The sequence below is a fragment of the Salarias fasciatus genome, chromosome 7 (genome assembly GCF_902148845.1).
Source record: "Salarias fasciatus chromosome 7, fSalaFa1.1, whole genome shotgun sequence".
NCBI lineage: Eukaryota > Metazoa > Chordata > Actinopteri > Blenniiformes > Blenniidae > Salarias > Salarias fasciatus.
This window is the reverse complement of record NC_043751.1, coordinates 10711084-10734494: the sequence shown is the minus strand read 5'-3', so window position 1 is coordinate 10734494 and position 23411 is coordinate 10711084. Positions and strand designations below refer to the sequence as shown.

The 23411-nt window shown below is 43.5% G+C and overlaps 2 protein-coding genes across 3 annotated transcripts; one reads left to right on the top strand and one right to left on the bottom strand.

Annotated features, from left to right (window-relative positions):
• Positions 1–780: 780 nt before the first annotated feature.
• On the top strand, positions 781–8919 carry LOC115391905 (twinfilin-1-like). The gene is made up of 9 exons (XM_030096329.1): positions 781–883; positions 1876–1956; positions 2115–2293; positions 3892–3987; positions 4118–4222; positions 6799–6924; positions 7458–7608; positions 7695–7816; positions 7945–8919. The coding sequence occupies exons 1-9, from the start codon at positions 859–861 to the stop codon at positions 8107–8109; spliced, it is 1050 nt and encodes a 349-aa protein (XP_029952189.1). The 5' UTR covers positions 781–858; the 3' UTR covers positions 8110–8919.
• A 202-nt stretch (positions 8920–9121) lies between these two features.
• On the bottom strand, positions 9122–14118 carry irak4 (interleukin-1 receptor-associated kinase 4). Of its 2 annotated transcripts, none has more exons than XM_030096328.1 (11): positions 13716–14118; positions 13496–13641; positions 12190–12342; positions 11875–12035; positions 11739–11803; positions 11547–11661; positions 11358–11467; positions 11050–11236; positions 10623–10685; positions 10191–10355; positions 9122–9467 (listed from the first exon to the last, which is right to left on the bottom strand). In XM_030096328.1, exons 1-11 carry the CDS (start codon positions 13874–13876, stop codon positions 9420–9422), a joined length of 1374 nt encoding a protein of 457 aa, XP_029952188.1. In that variant the 5' UTR covers positions 13877–14118; the 3' UTR covers positions 9122–9419. The 2 variants fall into 2 exon arrangements, with proteins under 2 accessions (XP_029952188.1, XP_029952186.1); XM_030096326.1 differs by having other exon boundaries at positions 9157–9467; positions 12190–12345; positions 13716–14114.
• Positions 14119–23411: the final 9293 nt, after the last annotated feature.

The following is a 23411-nucleotide window of genomic DNA, read 5'->3' as shown; positions in this document are numbered from 1 at the left end:
CACATAATATCGAAGAGCTGAGCTTGGCTGAACAGATTTCAATAAAAAGTGTATGTTATTAAAGAATCATCTCTTATTTGACAATCCTGAGTGTATCAACGGCAAGTTGCTTGAAAAATAGATGAGGACCAGCTTATAATGAGCAAAGTTTGAGACGACAGAGAATTCATACTATTTTGAAGAAAGCTTTACAATTTCCTGTATAACACTGACTTGCTCTGTCTCACTTTACACAGGCTGGGATTCCTTGTGGGAAGTGATCATGTGGATGCTATAGTATTTATTTATTTATTTATTTATTTATGAGGGAATACAAAGAACAGTGAGCATTGATAGGCAGGTGGCTTTAAGACTTTACCGATTTCAGGTCATAAACGATCTCCAGCTGCTGTTAAAAGGTGGGAAATTGAAAAATTCCTAAATGACTTTTGGCTTCATTACATGAGAATTTTGCTCCCATATAATAATAATTATGAAATTAGTATTAGTAGCAGGAGTAGTCATAATAATAGTGGAGAAACATTTTACATATTAATATTTACTTATTCATTGCATTTGGGACATATTTCTATTTGGTTTTATTGTGTTGAATTATATTCTATTCCAGATGAGGAATGGAGCTCATCCAGTTCAACACATGCGGAAATTAATGCGTGTGAGGTTTTATATGTGTATTTTGTATATATTAAATTAAAGCAAAGGTAATTAAATTCAAATTAATTGAAATAAAATTAAACAGGCGGGTGACACCGGTGACGTCACACTGGGGGCGGGGCTGTCCGTGCCGTCCACTTCCTGCTTCTTTGCCCTGGATTTGCTCGATCAGCTGCATCAGCCTGTGATCCGACGAAAGACACAATGTCACATCAAACGGGGATTCAAGGTAGCCGCTTCTCTCTCTGTGTGTCTGTCTCTGTCTCCTACCGTGTGTGTTTGCTCTCGAGCCAGCGTTGTTCTGCAGACCGGCTTTTACCGCCTGCAACGGGAAGCTAATGTCTGGTGAGCTAGCCACTCCTAGCTAGCTGTGTGATACCGTGGTGTGTGGGATCAGCCGTGTTGAAGCACTTTCAGGATCTCCGAGTGTCTCGCCACCTTACGAGTACCGGAGACGTTAATACAATCTACCCTTTTCAGCCTCGGTTCGTCTGAGCTTCGGCGTGTCCGTGCAAATGTTGAACCGTGTGGTTTCGGGGTTTGAATGGAGGGGCGACGCCTTCATTTATCCAAACTGCTGGCCTGGTACCTGCCGGTCTTTCTATGAAGGCGTGGAAAACACTGGCGTTTCCCTGTTGGTCTTTTTTAAAAAAACGGACTAAGCTACACAATAGTTAAGATCTTTTTTCTCTCTTTAAATGAGGAGACGTGCTAGTTTTTCCACACAACTATCAGTGGTTTCTGAAATTTGAATGCGGAACCAAATGCATTGATTATTCTGATGAGTATTTGCAAATTTCTGCAAGATGAATGAAATCGAATCCCAGAGTGCTTGACAGCACAGAAGTGTTTTGAAAGTTTTTGTCATTCATGCACTGAGTGTGTGCTTTTAAGAATCAGCTGACACGGCATTGCAGCGCTGCCTTCTTGCATAATTAATTCCAAAAATGTGCTTAGTTGGGCTTATGGACAACCTTTGGCAATGCTGTTAGATTAGCGAAAAATGTGGAGTCATGCAGCTGAAGTAATGGTCAAAGGTGTTCTGTCAGTGAAACAAGTTGTACAGGTGCATCTACAAAAAAGTGCAAAACGATCATCAATAAAATGTATTGTATTGTAAAATGTATAACTATACCATTAAACTCCTAGATGGTTTAAAAAATCGGCAGTCTTTTTAACCATAATATGTGTGAGACTGATTCACTCCCTGTTTCTCCTCAGCGGGGAATGACGTGAGGGACATCTTTGCCACTGCCAAAAGCGGGGACGACTATCGTGCCATAAAGATCGTCATTGAGGATGGTAAGCAACGTCTGGAAGGCCAGGGGTTGTTTGCAACTTCCTCTGCCAAGAGAACTCCTTGTCCAAACTTTAGACGCCTGAATATCAGAATGACTAACAAATTCCACACACCGCTAAAAGTTTTTTTTTTGTTGTTGTTGCACACATCTGCTTTCCAGAGCAGCTGACTCTGGGCGGCACCAGGCAAGCATCAAAGAAGTGGGATCAGGAGTATGATTCCATGGTGCTTCCCCTTCTTGACGACGACGTTCCCTGCTACATTCTGTACCGGCTGGACTCCACTAACAACCAAGGCTTCGAGTGGATCTTCCTGGCCTGGTCCCCCGACCACTCCTCTGTAAGAGAGGCCTGCGCCGAGCTTAATGAATGGTTTCACATTTTTCGTGGCATTTACCCTCCTCTGCTCCGAGTGTGAGATGGGTGGAGTTGACCACATGAAGCAGGCCAGTTTGTGTAGCCTTTCATCATTTCCTAACAGACTGCTTGAAATCTAAATAATGAGGGATCTTGGTGTCCAAGTAACTTGACACTCAGCCTCCAGCTCTCTTTGACCTAAAACTAAAGTGTAGTAGTGTTTTTAGGTGAAACAGGCCTGTATTATTGTGTCCTCTTGTAGTGAAAGTGTTTCGATTTACATAATTCATTGTCATTTGGTTTCATTCACAGTCAAACAGTCATGACAAATAAACCTTGTATCTGTAGCAGTGGAAAGAGGAATGTTGCAGGGAGAAGACAACAGGACCGTGTAGGATATTTTGAGCACCCGAACTAAAGCGTGCAAACTCGTATTCACTTTCTGAGCAATGCAGCCGGGCTCAACATTCCTGCCCTCAAAACTTAAAAGAAAGGCTTCAGGTTCAGGCTTGCCTGGAAGTTGCAAAATCCTTTTCACAATTAGTGCGTGCGCTCGTGCTGCCGCATGAGCTCAGTCTGAAGAGTTTTCCGTTTGCTTTGTCCAATCAGCTGTGTTTAAAATGCTTCATGTCTCGTGTTTGATAGAGAAAGTGTGTTTTGCTCTCCAAGTGCAGGGTTTTATATGAGGGAATACAAAAGCAACAAGGAATCTGATTCTAGATGGACTCTGCAGCAGGGTGCATTAATCCCAGTCAAATAGACATTATCATTAAGGGTTATTTTGAGGACTGAAGATGATTCCTAAAAGGAATTTATGTTTGGAAAAAACAGAAATCACCGATCGAGCCGACACGCACTGAGAAATGTTTGTCATTTTCACATTGATCCGTGGGTGAATATGTCCGCAGCTTGCAGTCAGTACTGGGTCACACTCTGACTGGCAGCTGTTTGAAAAAAATATTGATCCGGCTCGATTACATCGTCAAAAGGTCATAGTGTTGAACTGTCGATAGAAACAAGCCAGTAGGTTGTTGAAAGTTTATCAAAAATGCCTCTTGACAGGCAAGACACAGACAATGAGGCTTCTGCCGATCCCATCTCACTTTGTTTACATCGCTGTATTTCTGCTGTAAATACCTGGAAATGGGAGGCCTGGAATGAGCCCCCCTCTGCTGATGTGACCTTTATCAAACACTGAGGCACCACTGACTCAGATCCATTTAAAAAAATCAGCTTGAATTCAATGAAAAACTGCAAGTTTGCAGAGAAGAACTGAAGCCGGATGCAAATGATGCTCACACCAAACACTGATTTTTGCTCATGTTTATTCACTCTGCATTGCATTAAGTGATAGAGATCAACTCTGATCACCTCTGAGTTAGAGCGCGTAATGATTTTGTAAAATTTTCTTACTTTCCTAAAACTTTTACAAACTACTGTATGTGTACGGTATGTAATAGAAAAAAAAACACACAATGTATCTAGTTATTGCACAAATCAGCTTTAAATATTTTTCTGAAAAAAGTCATTAGTGGGTTTTCTGCAATGGTAAAAACCCGCCTCATGTTCTTTTTTTAACAGACGCGACACAAAATGTTATACGCTGCTACCAGAGCAACACTGAAGAAAGAGTTTGGCGGCGGGCACATCAAGGACGAGATTTTTGCCACCACTAAGGTCGGTCACATTACAACACTTGACATGCAGATTCTCAACTGTCAAACCATCTGTAGATGTTATTTGTATTGCTGTGATGTCTGCAGTCAGTATTCACCTCATCGCTGTGTGTGACGTTTGCTGTCTGCAGGACGAATTGAACCTCAGTGGTTACAGGAAGCATCTGGTCTCGCAGGCGGCGCCGCTGCCCCTCACCGCTGCAGAGGAGGAACTGAGACAGATCAAACTCAGTGAGGTAAACGCGAAGATTTCAGGTCTTGCTCGATGTGAGATCATGCTAAACCGGCGTCTCTGAAGAGCGTAGTGGTGGATTTGAACTATAGAAGCAGCAAAAATTCTGTTTTTATATATTTTCTGCAAATGTTACAGTTATGGTTTTGCATTAAAGTTAATTCTGTATTTAGAGATTTCATTTCAACTCTTAAAAGGTGAACAGTCATGCTGGGAAAAGGCATCACTTTCAATCCCCCAACCCCCACCCAGGTCTTCCCGTCCCATCAGGAGAAGTTTCAGTAACTCAAAACACACACTGTTAAATCCCTGCAGACATCGACACTCAATAATAGCACAATAATAATTACTTATGAAAATAGATTGAAAGAAAAATAATGTACTGGAAATTGTTTTTTTAAACAATATCTACCAACACCTGGTGTAGTCTTTCACGTGACTGTGAAATTATGTTTTTATGGCGGATAACACGGCATCACACCTTCAGCTGAAGTGTGTGTCTGTGTGTGTGTATTTATCTCGCCGCGGCCTTTTACTCTCAGTGTGTGTGAAACGGCGAGGGATATCAATGAAGGCCCGCCATGGAGCCTTCCCCAGCAAGCACAAGGTCAGCAGCGGTGCAAGTGTGCATATGCTGGGCTGGCAGCGTCAGCACGGCGTGGAGATGCTGATGCGTTAGAAACAGCCGGATGTTGGCAGAGGTGAAAGCACTGGGGCCCGCGCAGCTCTCACACCCATGGCGCCATAAAAAGACGTGTTACACGCCGTCATAAACCTGAGGTTTACAGAGTGGCTTCAAGAAAAGCTCCTAATGGTTTCAGCGTCGCGTTTTCACGGTAGAGATCTACATGTAAATGTGAGGGCTCGGTAAATCCGGGGATTTGACGGGGATTTTGCATGAAGCACAGGTGAGCTGCATCATTGTGCTTTGCCTTTGTTGTGGTGAGATAAAGGAATAGTGTAACGTGAGATCGACTGCAGTGTTTACGCCGCTGCTGATCCCTTCGCCCAGCAGAAAAGTCAATATTCAAGTTTTTGCGCTTTAGTCTTTAGGGATTATCACTCTGAATTAATCCAAGATCTTGTTCTTTGAGGCACGTTTTCTCGCTGCTCCTCTCCCGACCCGCCATGTAAACAAGAGCCGTCTTCCTCGCCATATAAGGAAGTGCCGTGAGTCTGTGCAGTTCCTTAATTAGAGGCAGCAGAGCAAATAGAAAGTGAGTTTTGGTGCTCGCCCTGCCTGACCAGCTGTTGAGGAAAGATAACGTAGCATTAATCTATACCACCCTGATGAAGAAGAAGAAGAAAAAAGAGGCTTTGAAATATTTATCACTCCCATGCCTTGGAGACTGGCTGCCTTTTCTGAAGCAGATGGAGAAAAAAAGACCCACAATCCTTCCTGGTATGCGAGGTAGCTACATCAGAGGCTCAATCATGTTTGCAAGGCATTTCATTTTGTGGGAACAGGCCTCTAAAAATAGATGCAATCCATCAGTGTAATCCGTGCGGCGTTTTCCAGTTTTTCTGTGCGATTTGGCGGCGGCGGCGCCCTGTCACTTCCCATACCAGCACCTCGTCTGTAATCATCTCGCCGCGGCGTCACAGCTGTTTGTCGCACTTGTGAAACCCCAGTGTTACCTTCTGATGGAAAAATGAAAATAAAGTTGATTCCATTTCTCTTATTCGAGCTATCGGAACACTGAAATGATCTATATTGATTCTTACAGGAGAAATAATGCGTGTTAACTGATGCATTTCTGCCTGAGCTGCTTCTTCAGCTGCAGTGACTGTTTTTCTGGCCTAATGCGTGTTTCACAGCCTGTCAGGGGATCTGAGACAGACCGATACTTTTAATTATAGTTTTACAGATAAAATTACACTACTTCTTCTTCCTCTGACTCATGTAGAGCTTTATAATCTGGTGGCCGATGATTTGGTTTAGTCATGTTATAATACCTTGTTTTAGTCAGTTCCCTCGGGATTATTGAAGATTTTATTCTATTGAAAATATTCTTCTTTATTGCATTGAAAATATTTTTAATGAATGATTTTATTCTTTGTAATTTCTACATATTTATGGAACAAATGTAATCCCTGCCAATAATGCAATAATTCTGGACATTTTGACTGTGATAAAGCCAATAATTTAAAATAGTAAACTACTTTTTCACAACTGTTGGATATTGTTAAGTTATTGAATATGACAAATATTCTTTTCACAGTGCACACAATCTGAAAAAAAAACCCACTTATGTCCAGGAAATGCATTTTTATTTATGTAACGTTGAATTGATCGACTGCAGTTTTTACATATTGAATTCTTTTTTTTTTTTTAACTCCAATCGTATAATGACTCATCACAATATTGGCAAAATCTTATCACAATAATGGATCAAATATTTTATCACAGGGCAGAAAGTTGTTACATTATTGCTTGTTAAACAAGATTCCAAATTTTTGACATTGTAACAATTTTTAAGAATGTTTCAATTTGTGTCAGTCTTTGAATACAGTGGAATATTCAACATTTTTTTTTTTTTAAGTTCTGATGTCATCCGTTTCTGTCTGTGGTGCGTTCAGGTGCAGACGGACATCAGCGTGGACAGCAAGCAGCAGACCCTGGCTGGAGTGGCCTTCCCTCTGGACCGCGAGGCCGTCGCGGCGCTCGAGCGCTTCGGGGAAAAGAGAATTAACTACGTGCAGCTGGTGCGTTCTTCAGAGGAAGGCGGCGTTTTGGGAGGTCGACATGCTGAATGTGCCCGTCGGTTCTTTTACCTTTTGTTGTTTTAGGGAAGAAGAGCTCTTTTTTTTTTTTTTTTTTCCTCTCTCACTCACGGGTTGTTTCCAAATTGACACAATGAGTCAGTCATTTTGCCCAAAAAGCCTTTGTGTCGACGCTTCTCATTGAAATTCAGACGGTTCATGTCACAAGATCAGATCTGTCGAAAGTACAAAGCAATAATTGTGGCTCCGTTTGGCCTTTGTCTCTTTGTTTGGTCATCTAAAAAGCTTCACAAAGAAAAAACAAAAAAAAACGGACGAAGAACAATAGAGGCCTTGCCCTCAGGCAAGGTGGCCTCAGTTGAGGCCACCTCGCCCTCGGGCTCGGTCCCTAAAAAAGTCTGCGTTTGCTAGCTCGACAACACATCAGCAGCTTTCCAGTAAACATTTCACCCCTGAGAGGGAGAAAACATGCTTTGTTGATACTTTTGAGAACTTTTCATGTTCTTTGTCGACAGGCGGTAGATTCCCAAGACGAAATAATTCGGTTGTGCAGCGTTGAGCCAACAGAAGTGAAGGATCTGCCATCGAGAATCCCAGATGACACCGCACGCTACCACTTCTTCCTCTACAAACATTCCCACGAGGGCGACTATTTAGAGTCCACAGGTGAGGAGTCTCGTCCAGTTATCCTCACCCTCTTATTCCCACTGTACCGGTCTCATGCCGCTCTGAATGATTCCTCCTGTTTGTAGTGTTCATTTATTCCATGCCCGGGTACAAGTGTAGCATCCGGGAGAGGATGCTGTATTCCAGCTGCAAAAACCCCCTGGTGGACATGGTGGAAAACAAGCTCAAGATTGACATTGAGAAAAAGGTCACAACACTTTTTATACTCTGTAAATCACCACTGACCTCACAGATTACCGATTAAAAAAAAAAAAAAAAAAACTTACTATTATTATTATTGTTATTACTTATTATTGTTTTTTTAATGTCTTCTAGTTGGAAATCGACAACGGAGATGATCTGACAAGTGACTACTTGTACGACGAGGTGCATCCCAAGCAGCATGTACACAAGCAGGCTTTCGCCAAGCCCAAAGGCCCCGCCAAGAAGGGCGGCCGGCGCATCACCAGGCCGCCCGCTGAGGGAGAGGAGGAAGATTAGACCCACCTCAGCCTCCGCCCTGAGCACGTTCCACACTGGAACATTCCTGCAATTGGTGGGGGGGGGGATCGTATTTGACACGCTTGTTTAAAAGAATAAGACCTCAAATTCCCGCCGAGTTCACCCAGAGACCCAACTATGCACGCCAAGGACAACTGAGCAATGACACACTTCACAATTTCCATTTGTAGCTTGCCAAATGGAAACACATCCACGTGTTGGTAGTCACTCAACATACTCAATTCAAAGATTCCCAAAGTCAGAATCGACTCGTTTTCTTCGTTGCCAGCTCTACGACTCTAGAAAGTTAGTGCAACTGATGTGAACTTGCGCCAATATGATAAAACTCCCCATTCTTTGAGTTCACATGCTCAAATTCCTAACCGTCATTCCTTAAGTCTGTGTCAATTAATGTTTCGTGTGTCCGTTGTGTTGATTGTCTCCTACTGTTTGCACAATGAGGTGCTCCAAAGCAGAAAAGATAACGATCCCACTTTGTCTCTTGATTCGTCTTAACAGTGCATTTTATATTGGAAAAATTGACTTCTTTTTTGATATAACTGTGGTTTACATATAAAAGGTAAAAAAATCATCTGCTGAGAAACTTATTTTTCTATGCAAGTGCTGTACATGTACATATTGTAGCTGTGTGATGATCTATGATAGAGAATCCGTCTGGTCTGTGCTGGTGATTGTCGGTGTCGGTGAGGATCACAGTGAATCGAACCGGGGCTTCCACAAAAAAACAAAATAAAACAAAAAAAAAAAACCTTCGTTCCGTCAGTACAGCTCGCAGGAAGAGGAAGCTACTCACACTCCGCTGCTTTCCAAATAAGAGGAAATGCCAAGCTACCGCGTCGGAAAGGGAATACCTTGATCAAATGTTGCCACATTCACTGGTCTACTGATTCATATTATTAGGCAAACTACTAAGCTCACCTCATGTTTGAAGGGAATCCCTTTCTCCACATACGGTGTCATAATTAAAAAAGATTTTTTTTTTGGTCTTATTTGTTTTCTTACAAATCTTTCTTTTAAAGAAGAAAAATAAAATATTTAAATCAGCTTGTTTATGACTTATTTTATTAATTTACAGGAATGACATTCAGATTGTACATGTAGAAACAACAGCAGGTATTTTTGTAACAGTTGCAGTTGATCGAAGGAAGATTTGTTTTTAAAAATACACTTGATGACAAAAAAAAAAAAAGATAGAAAACAGTCACAGCAGAACACTGGTTTATAAAAACACTGAGTGAGGAGGAAATGCCAGTCTGTGCTCCTCTGAGTCTTCAGCAGGAGGAAGCGCTTCACTCCAGTGAAATGGTTTTCACAACTCCATGAATCTCTGACAGGACCTGATAAGAAGATGAGTTGTTAACAAAAACAGCCCAGTCGGGACAAAACTTCAGTCTTCTTCATTCAACTTGCTGCTGTAGAGTCCCATTAATCAGGGATTTATGCAGAACGTTCACCAGACGCCTCATTTCATTGGCAAATGAGATGCAATTACGGTGAAGGAGATGGTGAAGAAAATTCACTCTGAGCAAGAAGTACAACCAAACAACAAAACCTGATGGTAGGATTAAAAAATAAACTTGCCCTAATTGGCCAGACAGACAGCTGCTTACTGTGGCCAGCATGTTACCCTGATGGGTTTGTGTTTAACAGATTGAGGGCAACAGAACAGCCTCATATTTCTGCTTAATTCACCCAGAAGGCCACGAGCTGCCCTGCCCTCGACCACAAATTCATCAGATCAAATACCGCTGGCAAGAAACGCCAAATAAAGAAAAAAGTCCCCTCTAACACGTGGTTCTCGGCAGTGGGTTTGGGTTGTGGAGTCAGATGGTATCTGTGCGGCTGCTGTTTCCTAAAACTATCCAACGGGTGATGAAGCTGGTGAAGCCGACCCATTGTCATGTCGTCCATTCGAGGTCAATCCTCTGCACATGTCCTACTTTGTAAAACGCTCACTGGCAGACGGAATCAATCCGCCCCCTCGACCCTCCCCACTTCACTTAAAACCAGGGTTTCGGGGAGCTGGAGCCAGTTTCGGCATCCTCCAGAGCGTTTCTCACCTGTTTGATGGTCGGCCGCCTGTTCTTCCTGTCGTGCAGGCAGTTGGAGGCCAGGCAGTAGACGCTCTCCACCTGGCTCAGCTCCCAGTCGCTCATCTTTTTATCCACAAAGTCCTGCAGGGTCAGCTCCTCGTCTTCGTCGTCGATGTCGTGCCTCATCTCCATCTGAGAGGGGGGGCCGAGAAAAAAAAAAAGGCCGCCGCTTTAATCACGCCGCACGTACCTTCCAGTCGCCGCACGCGTCAACCGCTCCATTGTTTTCGGGTGTGAACAGAAACCGAGAGATTAAATGCGGATTCAAGCCTTTTACAAATCATCCCGCTGAACTGATAACGTTCCCATTCTTATCAAACACAAAGTATTTAATAAGCTGTAATCACGAACGCCGGGTCCGGCTGGCGCACGGTGAAAAGCCTCTTTTGTGCGGCTTACCAAGAACTGCGGCTCGCGGTTTTCATCGGCTGGCGCCAGTCCAGACAATATTTCCAGCAACACCTGCGGACGGCAGAGAGAGACGGAGGATAAGCGCATTTCTCCAGCTGAGTGGAAACTTTATCACCGGGGCGAGTGCCAGGCAGCGGCACCGGCACCCGGGAGAATCTAAGATCTGTGGAAACATCTATATGGAGGGAAACAAACGAATAAAGTTTGACGTTCATGGTCGACGGTGCACTGCAGCTGTGGGTTTGGGTTTATTTAGTAGGAGATCATGAAAGATGATACACACCATAAAGCTCTGTAATGTTTGTGTGATGCATGGATGGATCAGAGCCAAGGAGGAGCTCTGCCGAGTCCTGACTTTTCATTTTACAATGCAGCACCGTGTGTGTGAGTGTGTGTGTGTGTGCTGAAATCCCACCACTCCAAAACTGTAGACGTCAGATTTCGGCGTGATCTCTCCCCTCAGCGCCTCGGGCGCCATGTAGGCGCGGGTACCCACAATCCTCTCCGTCATCATGGTCGTGGACGTCCGCTTGGCCGACGCCCTCGTCAAACCAAAGTCGGAGATTTTTGCCACAAAATTTTCATCCAGCAGGATGTTTGCGCTGGTCAATAAAGTGAAACCAGGGGTACAAAGAGTCAGATTTGGGAAAAATGAAAAACACATCATCAAGTGTTTTTTTCTGTGAAATCTCAAAAAAAAAAAAAAAAAAGGACTTTGGAAACCTTTTCACGTCTCTGTGAATGTGATGGTTCTGGTGCAGATACTCCAGACCTCTTGCCGTCCCTTCAGCGATGGAGCATCTCCGCCTCCAGGACAGCGGAGGACTCCCGTCCTGAGAGCAGAAACGACATTTTAAAAAGTCCTCTGAGTGAAGACGGAGAGCAGAGGAAGGCGGAGCGACTGGCGCTCACCGAACAGGCCAGCCGGTCCAGCAGCGAGCCGTTGGCCATGAAGGCGTACACCAAACACAGGTGCTGCTCGTCGTAGGAAAACCCAACCATGTTCACCAAGTTCTCGTGCTTCAGGCTGCGGCGCAAACAGCGTTATCAAATCAGAAAACACATCGTAGCTCAGTTTGTGGTGAAACTTTCTCTGAAACTCACACTTGAAGAGTCTGAATCTCTTGATTGAACTGATCCTGCAGCTCGTCCAGCGGCATGTTCTCCATCTGAACGAGGAGATGTCTTCATATCTGTGATTCTCGGGACGTGAACACGTTGCGAGTGTGTCTTCACTCACCGGGTTGAGTTTCTTCACCGCCACGGGTCTGTTGTTGAGCAGGCCTTTGTAGACGGTGCCGAAGCCGCCCTCTCCCAGCCGGCTGCCGCCGCAGGACGCAGAGCGGTCGTCGAAGTTTCCGGTGATCTCCATCAGCTCGCTGTAGGGGAACCTGGAGAGACCTGACACACACACACATGCTGTGAGGACCCCAGGTCTGCCCCCTACTGGTCAAATATTTACACTCCACAGCTCTCAGTGGGAAACATTTTCAGTTGCATCACAACAAATGTACTGCATTTTAAAGAACGATTACTTAAAGAAAACTTCATCCACCTAGTTCGGTATCCTCCACTGGCGCCTGCGGCTGCAGGACGCAGGTGACCGCCGGCGGCGGCTGTTCCTCTCTTTCCCCCAGCAGCCTGGTGGGGAGTGCGCTGGCTGGTGGCGCCACAGAGATATGCTGACTCTCTGCTGATGTGACATCTTCTACTGTACAGACAAGAAAAAAAAAAAAGGTAAGAAATGCATTTTAAACATGCCGACTGCGCAGTTCCTCGCTCTTATAATTCTGCAGGGGTCTTTCACTGGACTTGTCAAACCTCTGAAGAGGACTGGAGGTTCAAACCACGGGCCAGATTCTTTAATGATAGTTTTGTCTTTTAGGATATTTCACTGCATTTTGCAGTGGGAATCATTGTGAGAAGAAAATGTAACTTTGAAGCTGAACAACTAAGCTGGAAAAAAAGGAACCTAATTTAGAAAATTTGCTGAATAAAAATAACATTGTTAAACAGGTAAAACAACATGATCTTTTTAAATCAGGGTGTAAGTTATTTTACCAGAGGTGTAAAGCAACATGGAGAGCTTGCCTCGTCAAAAAGAAGGTGACTGAACATCCACTGAATTTATTCACCCATTCCTCAGTTTATCATCAAAATCAAGCGTAGTCCAGACCGTTATGTGAGGACCTGGATCAGGGGTGATTTTCAACTTGAGTGATCTGAAGGGGTTTAATATTGTAATAGTGTATAACCTTTAAATTTAAACTTTTTTCTTTATTGTTGCACAGAGCATATGTAATGAAAACCTCTACAATGATACACTATCACTAAATGACTGCAATCTTAACATGAAGTGAATTTTAATGAAACCTGGTGCAAAAAACAGTGAAATGTCAAAAAACAAATTTCTCTTTTCTCAGTTTAAGCATATTTTTCCAGACTCAGCATGACAGCATGGCTTTGACGCTAATTCTACCTCATTATCTGTCATGGCTGCTTCACTTTTTCTGTTTTTTTTCTTGGATGATACATGGCAGCATTGCTCATATCTGGTCTGTCGGACTGGACCTTCTTTGGCCCACATGCTTTATGTTTGACACCCCTCATCTGGAGCCAGTACCAGCTGGGAATGAGAGAAAGTTCATGCACACACAGTACAATCACACCTGTCTCCCAGTTTAGAGTCACAGGTGAACCTAACACCCGTTTCTGGTTTCTGGAAGGAAATCAGTCAACCTGAAACCTCACTTGAATTCAGGGAAGAACATGCAAACTCCGCACAGAAAGGCTTTTGAACTGAAGCCGGGGTTTTGGTGCTGTGAGGTGTCAGGGCTGCAGCAGGTTTCTGCAGATCCCACCTGGCAGTAAGACGCTTGCAGCCGCCAGTAACTGGTGGCTCTTCAGGATGTCCACCAGCTCGCCCACCGTGCTGTTGCTGGTCCCCCAGTCGTCCAGCAGCTCCTGGGTGGGACTCTTCCCCTGCGCCACGAGGCGCTCGAACCTCCTGCAGATGGATGAATGAGGAGATCAAACAGCTAACCAGCATGAGTGAGTAACATGAAAGGAAGGCTGTCTTACTTCTCGTGGAGCCGGCTGTACATGAAGTCCCCGCTCGGCCTCCGGATGGAGCCCAGCACATCCTTCCACCTGTCCTGAGGGTCCAGGAAGTCTGACAGCTTGCGGCGCGCGCCGTACCCGAGGTGACGGATGTAAGTCGAGGAAGTTATGGAACTGTTCATGCTTTTAAAGTTCTTCTTTCACCTGCTTGTCATGTTTAGCCGTGTAGCTCATTTAAAGCGCCACAGGGAAGAGTTTAGAGGTATGGAAACAGAAAGCGGATATTGTGTTCAGTGTGTTTTTTCCCATATTGCTCAACTTCCCCAAACGTAAGAGGCAGGGAGGGCTGCGCCGCGGACAGTCTCCTCCTCCCGGCCGGAAATACACAAATAATGACACAAAACCGGCAAAAAGCTGCAGTTTGCTGTGTGTGAGTGCTGTACAGTAAGAATCACGAGTGTGTTTTAGAGATGTATGTATTCACACACAGGAGGTGAAAGTGAAAGAGGTGCTGCAGGTCTGCGGTGATATAGTGCCCTCTGGTGGACAAACGATGGAACTGTTTTCTATGTTTTGACTCCACTTCCGGGTGGAGCACATCACACCTGAGCTTCAAGTCTCTGCGCTGGCTGCTTGTCTGTCAATAGACTGGTTTCAAATGCTGACTAACTACATGTAGAATATGAAACATCCCACTCCGAGGTCTTCAGGAAGAGGTTTACTAAGTGTTTCACAGTCTGGAGCAAATGTGTGTTCAAGGAGTTCAAACACTATTATTTGCTCAGGCCTTCCATTACACAATAGATCTTGATTATTTAGCTACAAAAGTCTTTCTAAAACTTTAACTTTATTTATTCTACTTTTTCTTCATCCATTGTTTTTCTGTATTTCCTTTGTTTTCCTAAAGCACTGTGAACTGCCCTGTGTCTGAATGATGCTGTAGAAATGAATTAGATTTACAATATATATCAAAAAGCAAAAACTTGTGTACTCTTTATTTGATGAAGCATCTCCCCCACTGAGTCGGAGCCCCGCTTGATGCATTTATTATAAATATATGAAAATGATAAAAAAAAAAAAAAAAAAAAAAAAAAAAAAAACTACTTGCACAAGTTTAAATGCTTCAGACTGATTCTCACACAACTGTAACAGCTTCTCCACAATACTTCTCCCTGAGAGCAATTTGGGGCTCAGTGCCTTGCTCAAGGACACTTCAGCGTATCGTCAGATGGAGGACTGAACCTATGTTAGTGCAGCTGGAATCCAACCCATTATACCAACTGAGCCACAGACAAACCATTTAAAGAAAAACTGTGACTTTAAGAAAAATGAAAACTATTCTTTGATCGCATTATGGGATGGGATTTCCAATGATATCAATGGGTGCCCTTGGGTGTTAAACATTAATTCATAGTTCATTATTGTTTACTTTGTCATTTCATCTGGCTGAATTTTAATCTGCATTGATTTTTTCAGCTTTAGATGTAATGTAAAATATGCAACTAAATGCCTATAATATTTCAGTCCAGTACAGAGTTTATTTACAGATGGAGAGAATGCAGGGAGAGCTTCATTATATTGCCTAAATTGCATGAACTATTAGAAGTAAAGGGAGTACTGTTGAAAAGTCCCAAAGTACAAGTAAAACAATGCATGAGAGATATTGTTAAGTCCTGTGTACAGCAAATAGCAGGCTTTTGATTCAGTTTGAATTTACCGTTTTCAGGTATCTACATTTGAAACACATTCCTCAGAAGTAGGTGTAAATCACATTACAGAAAATGTTTTGTTAATTAAAGCTACAAAGCAGAACTTTTTCTGTTAAAGGCTCACTAAATGTGTGATAGTAAGACTGTAGCCTTTGCTGTGTTAAAATACCACCCACTGCTTCTTTGAGTGACTCGATGCACCATCTTGTGGTGCAAAACGTGTATTTTAGGGCTAAACAGGTTGTAAAAAAATCTTAAAAGCTTGTTTATTTTGGTAGAATTCCCAGCAGCACATCGTGGAGTGATTTAGAGGACATAACAGATGTCTCACTCTGCTGATTATTTGAGATTACCTTAATTTTCCATCAAACAAAGATATTTCATTTAAAAGGAAACCCTTATTGGCTACATAATACAAGAACTTTAGTCTGAACCTTAGTGTGGCATACGCATATACACTGAAATTATGGGTTGAAAGATGGGACATTAACCGACTGAAAATCTATTTATGTGCAAGAAACTCAAAATTTGGCAGTCACTTGCAACAGTTTGCCCTCTTGGTGAGGAAGAGATGCTTTAGTAAAGCAAAGGAGAGAGACAGCAGCAGCATGTTGCTCAGTGTTTAGCATGACTATATTCAAATAATTCTTAGAAATTTATGGTTAAAATCTTGGAGGAAAAGTGAAAGTTAAATAAGCTATCTTTCACAACAAAGGGATAATGTTTCACAAATCTTGTCCGAGGAAATGTTTTCCTCTGTGCATTTGAAAGGTCACCTGAATCACTTTTAATTTGAATCTGTGTGTAAATATATAGAAAACTGTATGCAGGTAGGAGGGCATTTGAAGATCAGAACTGGGGAACATTGAGACTTACAAACTGAGTAGAAATAATAAATCCATCCTCCACTACATATTGGATGAAAGAGAATTGAAGGGAATTTGTTCCACTAGAAACCCTGTTTCAGCCTCAGAGGTCCATTAAGACCAGTTTTTGCAGCACTCGGTTGAGGACAAAGCAGTTTAAATCTTCAACTCCGCACGAAACAAAAACAACCTCATCAAACCCACCTTGTGTCAAACACCGCTGGCAGTTTGGCACAGAGCGGCATCTGCTCCGCAGTGCCCTGGAGCAACGCTGTGTGTCCCAGCCAGCCTTGATCTGTTTATGGCGTGTTAGTTGTTATTTACAAAGTGTTTGTTGAACTGTGATCAGTTCCATGTGGCCCTCAGAGGCCCGGCTGTCTCTCAGCATCAGTGGGCCGATGAGCTGCGAGGTGTGTCAAAAAATACATATTGAAAATAGAAACACTTGAAATGTGTTTAGTTTGGATGGAAGTTGTGACCGGACCATCCGCAGAGACATTCAGCCATCATTATTAAAGTTCTTTATAGCATTGGTTAACAAATAATGTCCCACTCTGGTAGGAACATGTTTGTAAGGAAAAAAAAGAATAACAAAATTTCATCTGAAACTGGAAAAAACAAAAATGTGAATATAATGACATGAATGTCAGTCATGTGGAACATTTGGTGAAGAAGGGAGACAGAATTTCAGATGGGAATAAAAGAGGGATGTGAATACTGACTGATATTTGGAACACTGGGACAAAGCACGTCACCCTCAATACCCAACGTTAGATTTTGATGAGTCTCAATGAAAACAAGCGACTTTTACACACAGCCTCACAGCTGCTCGTCATTTGAGTCAATCTTCAAACAAACAATATTCCAGGAGATGATCCAAGATCTGTACATGCAACTTATTCATGTTTTCGCTTTTGGGTGATGGCACACAATACGATACTCTCCTTAATTGAAGCTTGTTAGTGAGTCATATAGCAAAAGTCCTTCTTTAATTAACTTTTTTTTTTCTTTTCTTTCATATTTCCTGACAGTGCATGCACATGTTCTGGACGACATGAAAAGCAGGCTTCACCACACGTGTAAGTAAACTGCAATTAAGTTATGTTTTATGGAGAGGCATAATGAGAGCCATTAACTGCAATTGCGGTGGCCAAGAGTGTGTATTCCCTTTATTCCTGGCGTAACTCTGATTTTATGAGTTTAACGGTGAACCTGCTTCTCGGAGGTTGTTTGTCATGAAACGTGTCTTCAGCTCACGTCTGTGTGTATGTGGGTTCATCTGAGTCTTTGTGTGCACAGATGTGTGACTTAAGAGCTGTTGTGTGTGGCTGGTGGGTGGTGGAGCGTGTCTGTACCGATGCGAGTGTGTGTGTGTGTGTGTGTGTGTCTGTGTGTGTGTGTGTGTGTGTGTGTGTGTGTGTGTGTGTGTGTGTGTGTGTGTGTGTATGTTACATTGAGGTGTGAACACATGCACAGTTGGGTGCAATATTTGTAATGTAAAGATACGGCCTCAGGGTCTTCAGAGGATCCCTGGGTTTAACAGAGACCCGCAACTGCAAGCCGCTGAGCTCCCCAGCTAACGTTGTGTGTGTGTGTGTGTGTGTGTGTGTGTGTGTAGCCGGTGTAGGATAGCCCTCACACCTGCGCACAGACGATTCTTTGAAGTGCCTAATTGTCTCCTGCATGCCTCTTCTAACCTTAGTGGCAGGATCCCAACAAAGCATACACACTTCACACGCAGAGATGGGAGCGAGGCCAGACTCTTCCCCGTGGCGAGCTGAGAGATGGAATGAGCTGATGTGGTAAGAGGAAAAGAAAAAAAAACATGAGAGAGAGGGAGAGAGAGAGAGAGAGAGAGAGAGAGAGAGAGAGAGAGAGAGAGCCTGACCTCAAGAATGATGAGGAACGAGACAAAAAAGAGAGGAGTGGACTGGTGATATGAGAGGGAAGAAAGCGAGTGCAAGGATCTCATAGAGGGTCATGAAGTGGAAAAGAGGGGGGAGTCGCAGGATGGGTCCCCTGCAGTCTGGGAACAAGGACGGAGGCAGGAGAAGTGCCAGAGTGGCTTAAATCAGCAGGAAAAAAACACTGCAGGTGGAAGAAGTGACTGGAGAGAGAGTCACGTGAACCTGTCAAGGATGGAGGAGCTGTTTCAAAATGCGGGGCGTTTTTGGGAGCCACTGACCTCTGACTGTTAAAGGTAAACAAAATGCACGTCGCCAGGTGTGAAGCGTACAGCCGTTCCAAGCAATTAGCAGTCTCGTCGCGGCGTGCAACAGTTCACCCAGCTCATCAGAGGTCTGCCGTGTCAGAATTCCAATGAGCCAAATGAATGAGAGGAGCCTTTTGGGGAGACAGAGAGGCACAGCGGGGGGTATGGGCACAGCACCGGGGTGGGATAGAAGAGCTTCAATGTATGTCTGTATGTCCGGTGCCTGAGCATACAAGACTGTTAACAGCGTGTCACTGATGGACTGAGAGTCCCCTGCAGGGAGTCTCCTCTTATAACTGGAGCACTGTTGGTCCAGTGAGATGTCTTTTCCTTAAAGGAAAGCCCCGGGGAGCGAACTGCATGTTAACAACCTTTGTGTACAAATGTGTTGCACTGCTATGAGGATTTTTGAATGCTTAGAGCTGGAATATAATTCAAATGCCCCTCCACTCGGGCTGCAATGTCTAATTTTGTTTCCTGTGAGAGCACATGAGGACACTGCAATTACCACATGGACACATAGGGGGCAGCAGTGGTCTGTAACCACTCATGCAGTGTTTACATTCTGGGAACTTTGCATTATGGGGATACAAAGAGCACAGTTACTCTGAGAGGAAACAAAGTTGGAAATTTTTAGAGACTTTCAGTAATAATCAAAAATCAAGTGATACCAGAAATGATATTTGTGTTTCAAGGTGAGTTATTGGCAGATGATGTGTGTGTGTGTGTAAGACTGGGAAAAAGCATAGCTATGTGTGTGTGTGTGAGTATGTGTGTGTGTAAGACTGGGAAAAAGCTATGCTTTTTCCCAGTCTTACACACACACATACACACACACACACATCCACAACTCATAAGGAGCTTTCTCCGGAGAAAGGATCTGGCGGTATCTTGAGTGGCACCTCACCGCCGCGTCGCACTCGACTGGCCACCGACACTGCCTGATTGCAGGAGGTTGCCCTCTCATATTTCTTCAAAAATCTCTGGCCGCCGTCCCAAAGTGAACCGTCCAGCCAAGCACACCAGCATGTGAACCAAAAGGACAGCCTCCCTCCCCCGGCATCTCCGCTCCCCCGAAGACTACCAGCCCAGTGTATTCTGGGATATCTGGCCGGGTGCCACCAGTCACGAAATGCCAAGACGTGTACACAGTCAGGTGGATTTAACATGGCCGGACACAGGAGCACAGACTGCAGGCGTCATTCATCGGTGAAAAATTACATTTATTTTAATGAAGAGAGGAATTTAAGGAGAAGACGATGTCTTTCTCTCTGCGTAGAGCAGAAGGAGCGGGACTCATGTCCTTCCCCCCTGCAAATTGCAACTTTATTTTTACTCAATAAGCCTTTCAGTTGTAACAAATATTAACATATTGCGCCTTTGTTTCTCCAGAGCTCTGTGCTCGCAGTGGTGACGGTCTGATACTCGTCAAATGAGCTGATTCAGGTTTACAGGCTCCACGCTGACCTTGAAGATGAGTAAGAGTGAGCAGGAAAGATACATCTGGAAATTTAACGACTTGTAGAACATTGTGACTTTGGACAATTAGGTAGTAAATTGTGAAAGTGTTTACCCCAGGGGTTTTTTTTTTCCTTCACGTTTTCATTCTCAGCCTGATTGTGGTGATGATTTCAGTTCTTTGGAGAACATCACGCTTTGTTCCTGTGCTCAAGATAAATCCTCCAAACACCAGCAGTAAATCTGACTTCACATGGAGCTGGGAAGGTTTTTTTTATTTTCCTTTATTCAACCAGACTCTTTTCTATCTTTGGCAGTATGTGGATCAGTTTTAATGTCAACACTGGTTTCACTGAAAAACTGAACTGAACATTGTGATAAACTAAATAAGAATAATGTTTGTAGGATTTAGTTGATGTTTTGATAAAAAAAAACAACTGTCATTTCAATTTGTTTTTCAAATAGTTTATTTATTGATTTTCATGGTTTGAGTTTTATTCATTACAACAAACCTTCATCTCATAACGAAGCCCACTTCACAGTATTGTTTGGCCACAATGGCTCACTTCCCTGTGGTCAGAGCTCTGGAGAGCTTCCCCTTGAGTCTATAACCACCATTGTAATCCAGATTTTTCAGGGGGATCCTTTTGTGTTCATTCACCAAGATGTAACAGCAGGCGTAATATCTGAGTATCTGAGATGGGGGGTGTGGCTGCTGAAGGTCAGCGGTAGCTCCCCACCATGAAAAGGCATTCTGATCTTCCTGGAGCACAGCACTGACGGTAGGTAACCCCAGACACTGATGCTTCACTCCATTCGGGGCGGAGGTGAAGGGAGCGAGCGAGGCCTTTTGCCGTGCCAGTGGGGACCCTGTAATCCAACGCTCGTCAGTGGTAATCTGCATAGCTTTGCTGCTGCGACGAGATAAACGACACACACGCTGCTAACGCTCGCTGAGAATGAAACAGTAACGCATGTGTTAGCTGATGTGGTTCTGGGAGGTTTTTTTCTCCCTTTTTTTCTTTTTTTTTTTAAACAATGGAAGATTGATTGACTGCCCGGGCCGAGGGTCAAGTCACTGACATCTGAGTTGGTCGCCTTTCATGCTTGCTTCTTGAAGGTTTGCATGAGAAATGCCAAAACACTTGAGAATAACTTCCTTTGAGCGGTGAAGAGGGTTTCAACCCCAGGTGGGCCGGGATGCTAATCTGTTCCTTCCATCCAGAGCAGGTTTTTTTTAATGGTTTACAAATTCCTTATTTGTTGAAGGTTTTCTGATCTCTCTTTTCTGGGGTCTTTCTCTTCTTTGTATTGTCACTCTGTAATACTCTTGAAAATACCTGTCTTTAGTTAAATAAATAACCCGAGGCAACTGGAGTGGTTGCTCTGATCCCTCACAATGAACTTCTCTGAAATTTCAAAGCAGGTTTCAACCTCAACACTGAGGCCTTGAGAACATTTTCATCTCACAAATGACAAAACACTGCCACAGGTGGTTTATTCTTTAAACTATAAAACAATGCTCCACCTTATTTGTCCCCCACTTAAAACCTGTTGGAGCACGTTGATGGATGAGGTTGAGGGCAAACAGAGGGAATCACAAGGAGAGAGACAAAGAGGCCGATACACTGACTGTAACCTTTCCTTGTATGGTTGTTCTGTGGGTTATTTATGGGTGAAATGACATCCAGCAAGAAATGGAACAGAATCCATTGTGCTATAGATAAATTGCAAAAATTAGCAACATCGGCATAAATATACTGCAAAATATTTATACCCAAGTGACTGTTCCTTGCCATCTAGGAATTGCTCTGTGGTCAAGTAATAGAGATTAAAAACACACTTACAAAGCCCAAGCATTCAATCTCTGTTCAGTTCTGTGAAGCGTGTTCATGCACATGATCCCTTCCAATCTCCAAACCAAAGGCCTTTTGTTTTGTCCTTTGACTTCTGCCGGGGTCAACAGCTGACAAATCTTATATCTACAGTGCATCTAAAAGGCCATGTCATCTCAGTCCTGTGGATTTATCCTTCACTCACGCTGGCGGCGGTGGCTGTGGATGATACGGAGGACTGAGCGCACCCACCACACACTTAGTCTTTGGATTAAGTACCACAAGTGAACAGGAAGGCTACGTATGGAATGCATATGTGATCATGTCGGTCATGCACATCTGTGCTTCCCAAAATCTGGATTAAATACAATGGGTAGACTTCATGAGCAAGAGCACCATTGTTTTAAACATCCTCCACTTGATTTTCTGAGATCTGTTGACCTTTTGTTTCTGACATCTTCAGCAAAAGCCATAAATTGTGAAAATCCCCTAACATTTATACTAACCCCATGCTGTAATAAAATTTATTGTGATCCTTACCCTAACCCTCGCCTTACCTCAGCTTTCACCTAATTCGAACTTCAGCCTTAACTGTAACTCTAAAGTTTGTACATCAATGTGTTCCGTCCAAGGTTTTGGTATCATCTGCAAGGCAGACCATAGGATGCAGCAATATGTTGCCAAGTTCTGGATCAAGAGAGTGAAACGCACCCAATAGTTAAAACATTGCAATCCTTTCTATCCATGCATCAGTCATTACGTTTGAGTGAATTCAATTGTGTTTTAAATTTACATTTGAAGGAGCCTTATTGTTTCATTTAACTGTGACTCAGTTTGAGAACAGGATGCTTCAACTTAAATGACATGGTGGAGCCTCAAAATAGCTTGGGCAGATGTTGGAGTTTTTCTAATCAAAAGTAGTTTGGATGATTTTGACTCACTGGATTTGGTCAAGAATAAGACATTTGTTGGAAAACACTATTCTCCCATCAAAGATCAACATGGACGTGACTGATACTATCACTCATTATGCAGTGTTGATGGAATAGCGCAACAGTTCTCACGTGTGTTAAACCCTTCTACTGTTTCTCTCTCTCTCTCGAGGAGATCTCAAGCATTTCACTACCTGTGCGTCACCTTTGCACCTTTGGAAAAACTTTGCGGATGTTCTGAACAGGGGCCTCATTCCTGAGTACTTAGCTGTCATGTAAATCCGAGAGTGTCGTCATAAACCAGGACACACACTGTTGTCAAAGCACTGCCCATCACAGTGTGTAATCAAGAGCCGTTTCTACTGTAGAGGATGGAAATCAACTGGAAAAAGAAATATCTGTAATTAAGATGAAAGAGCGGGGGGAGGGGAGAAAAAGTTGCAAACTGTTGTAAGTTTCACCTTTCTTCAACGTGGCGGCAATGTGTCAGTAAATTATGAGTGTGGATCCTTTTAACTTCAATCACCATCTTTGGGACGTGGAGATGATTGCTACATGGTGTAATTGAAGAGTAGATCAAACGCAGAGGCAGAAGCGGTCGCTGAAGACAAGTGTCGGGCTGTGTCCGCACAAACCGTGGCCCTACTGGGAAACATGGGCCCACAGATTACAGGCCTGAGATCATCACTGTCGCTCGGTAGGAAG

Bases quoted from the DNA above. Each gene is read 5' to 3' on its own strand.
- LOC115391905 (XM_030096329.1), top strand. From the start codon at position 859: ATGTCACATCAAACGGGGATTCAAG. The intron at 3,988-4,117 runs GTCGGTCACATT...TGCTGTCTGCAG, and splicing joins AGATTTTTGCCACCACTAAG to GACGAATTGAACCTCAGTGG. The intron at 7,609-7,694 runs GTGAGGAGTCTC...TCCTGTTTGTAG, and splicing joins CGACTATTTAGAGTCCACAG to TGTTCATTTATTCCATGCCC.
- irak4 (XM_030096326.1), bottom strand. From the start codon at position 13,876: ATGAACAGTTCCATAACTTCCTCGACTTACATCCGTCACCTCGGGTAC. The intron at 11,804-11,874 runs GTGAGTGAAGAC...CTCCTCGTTCAG, and splicing joins CGGTGAAGAAACTCAACCCG to ATGGAGAACATGCCGCTGGA. The intron at 11,662-11,738 runs GTGAGTTTCAGA...TTTGCGCCGCAG, and splicing joins GAGATTCAGACTCTTCAAGT to CCTGAAGCACGAGAACTTGG.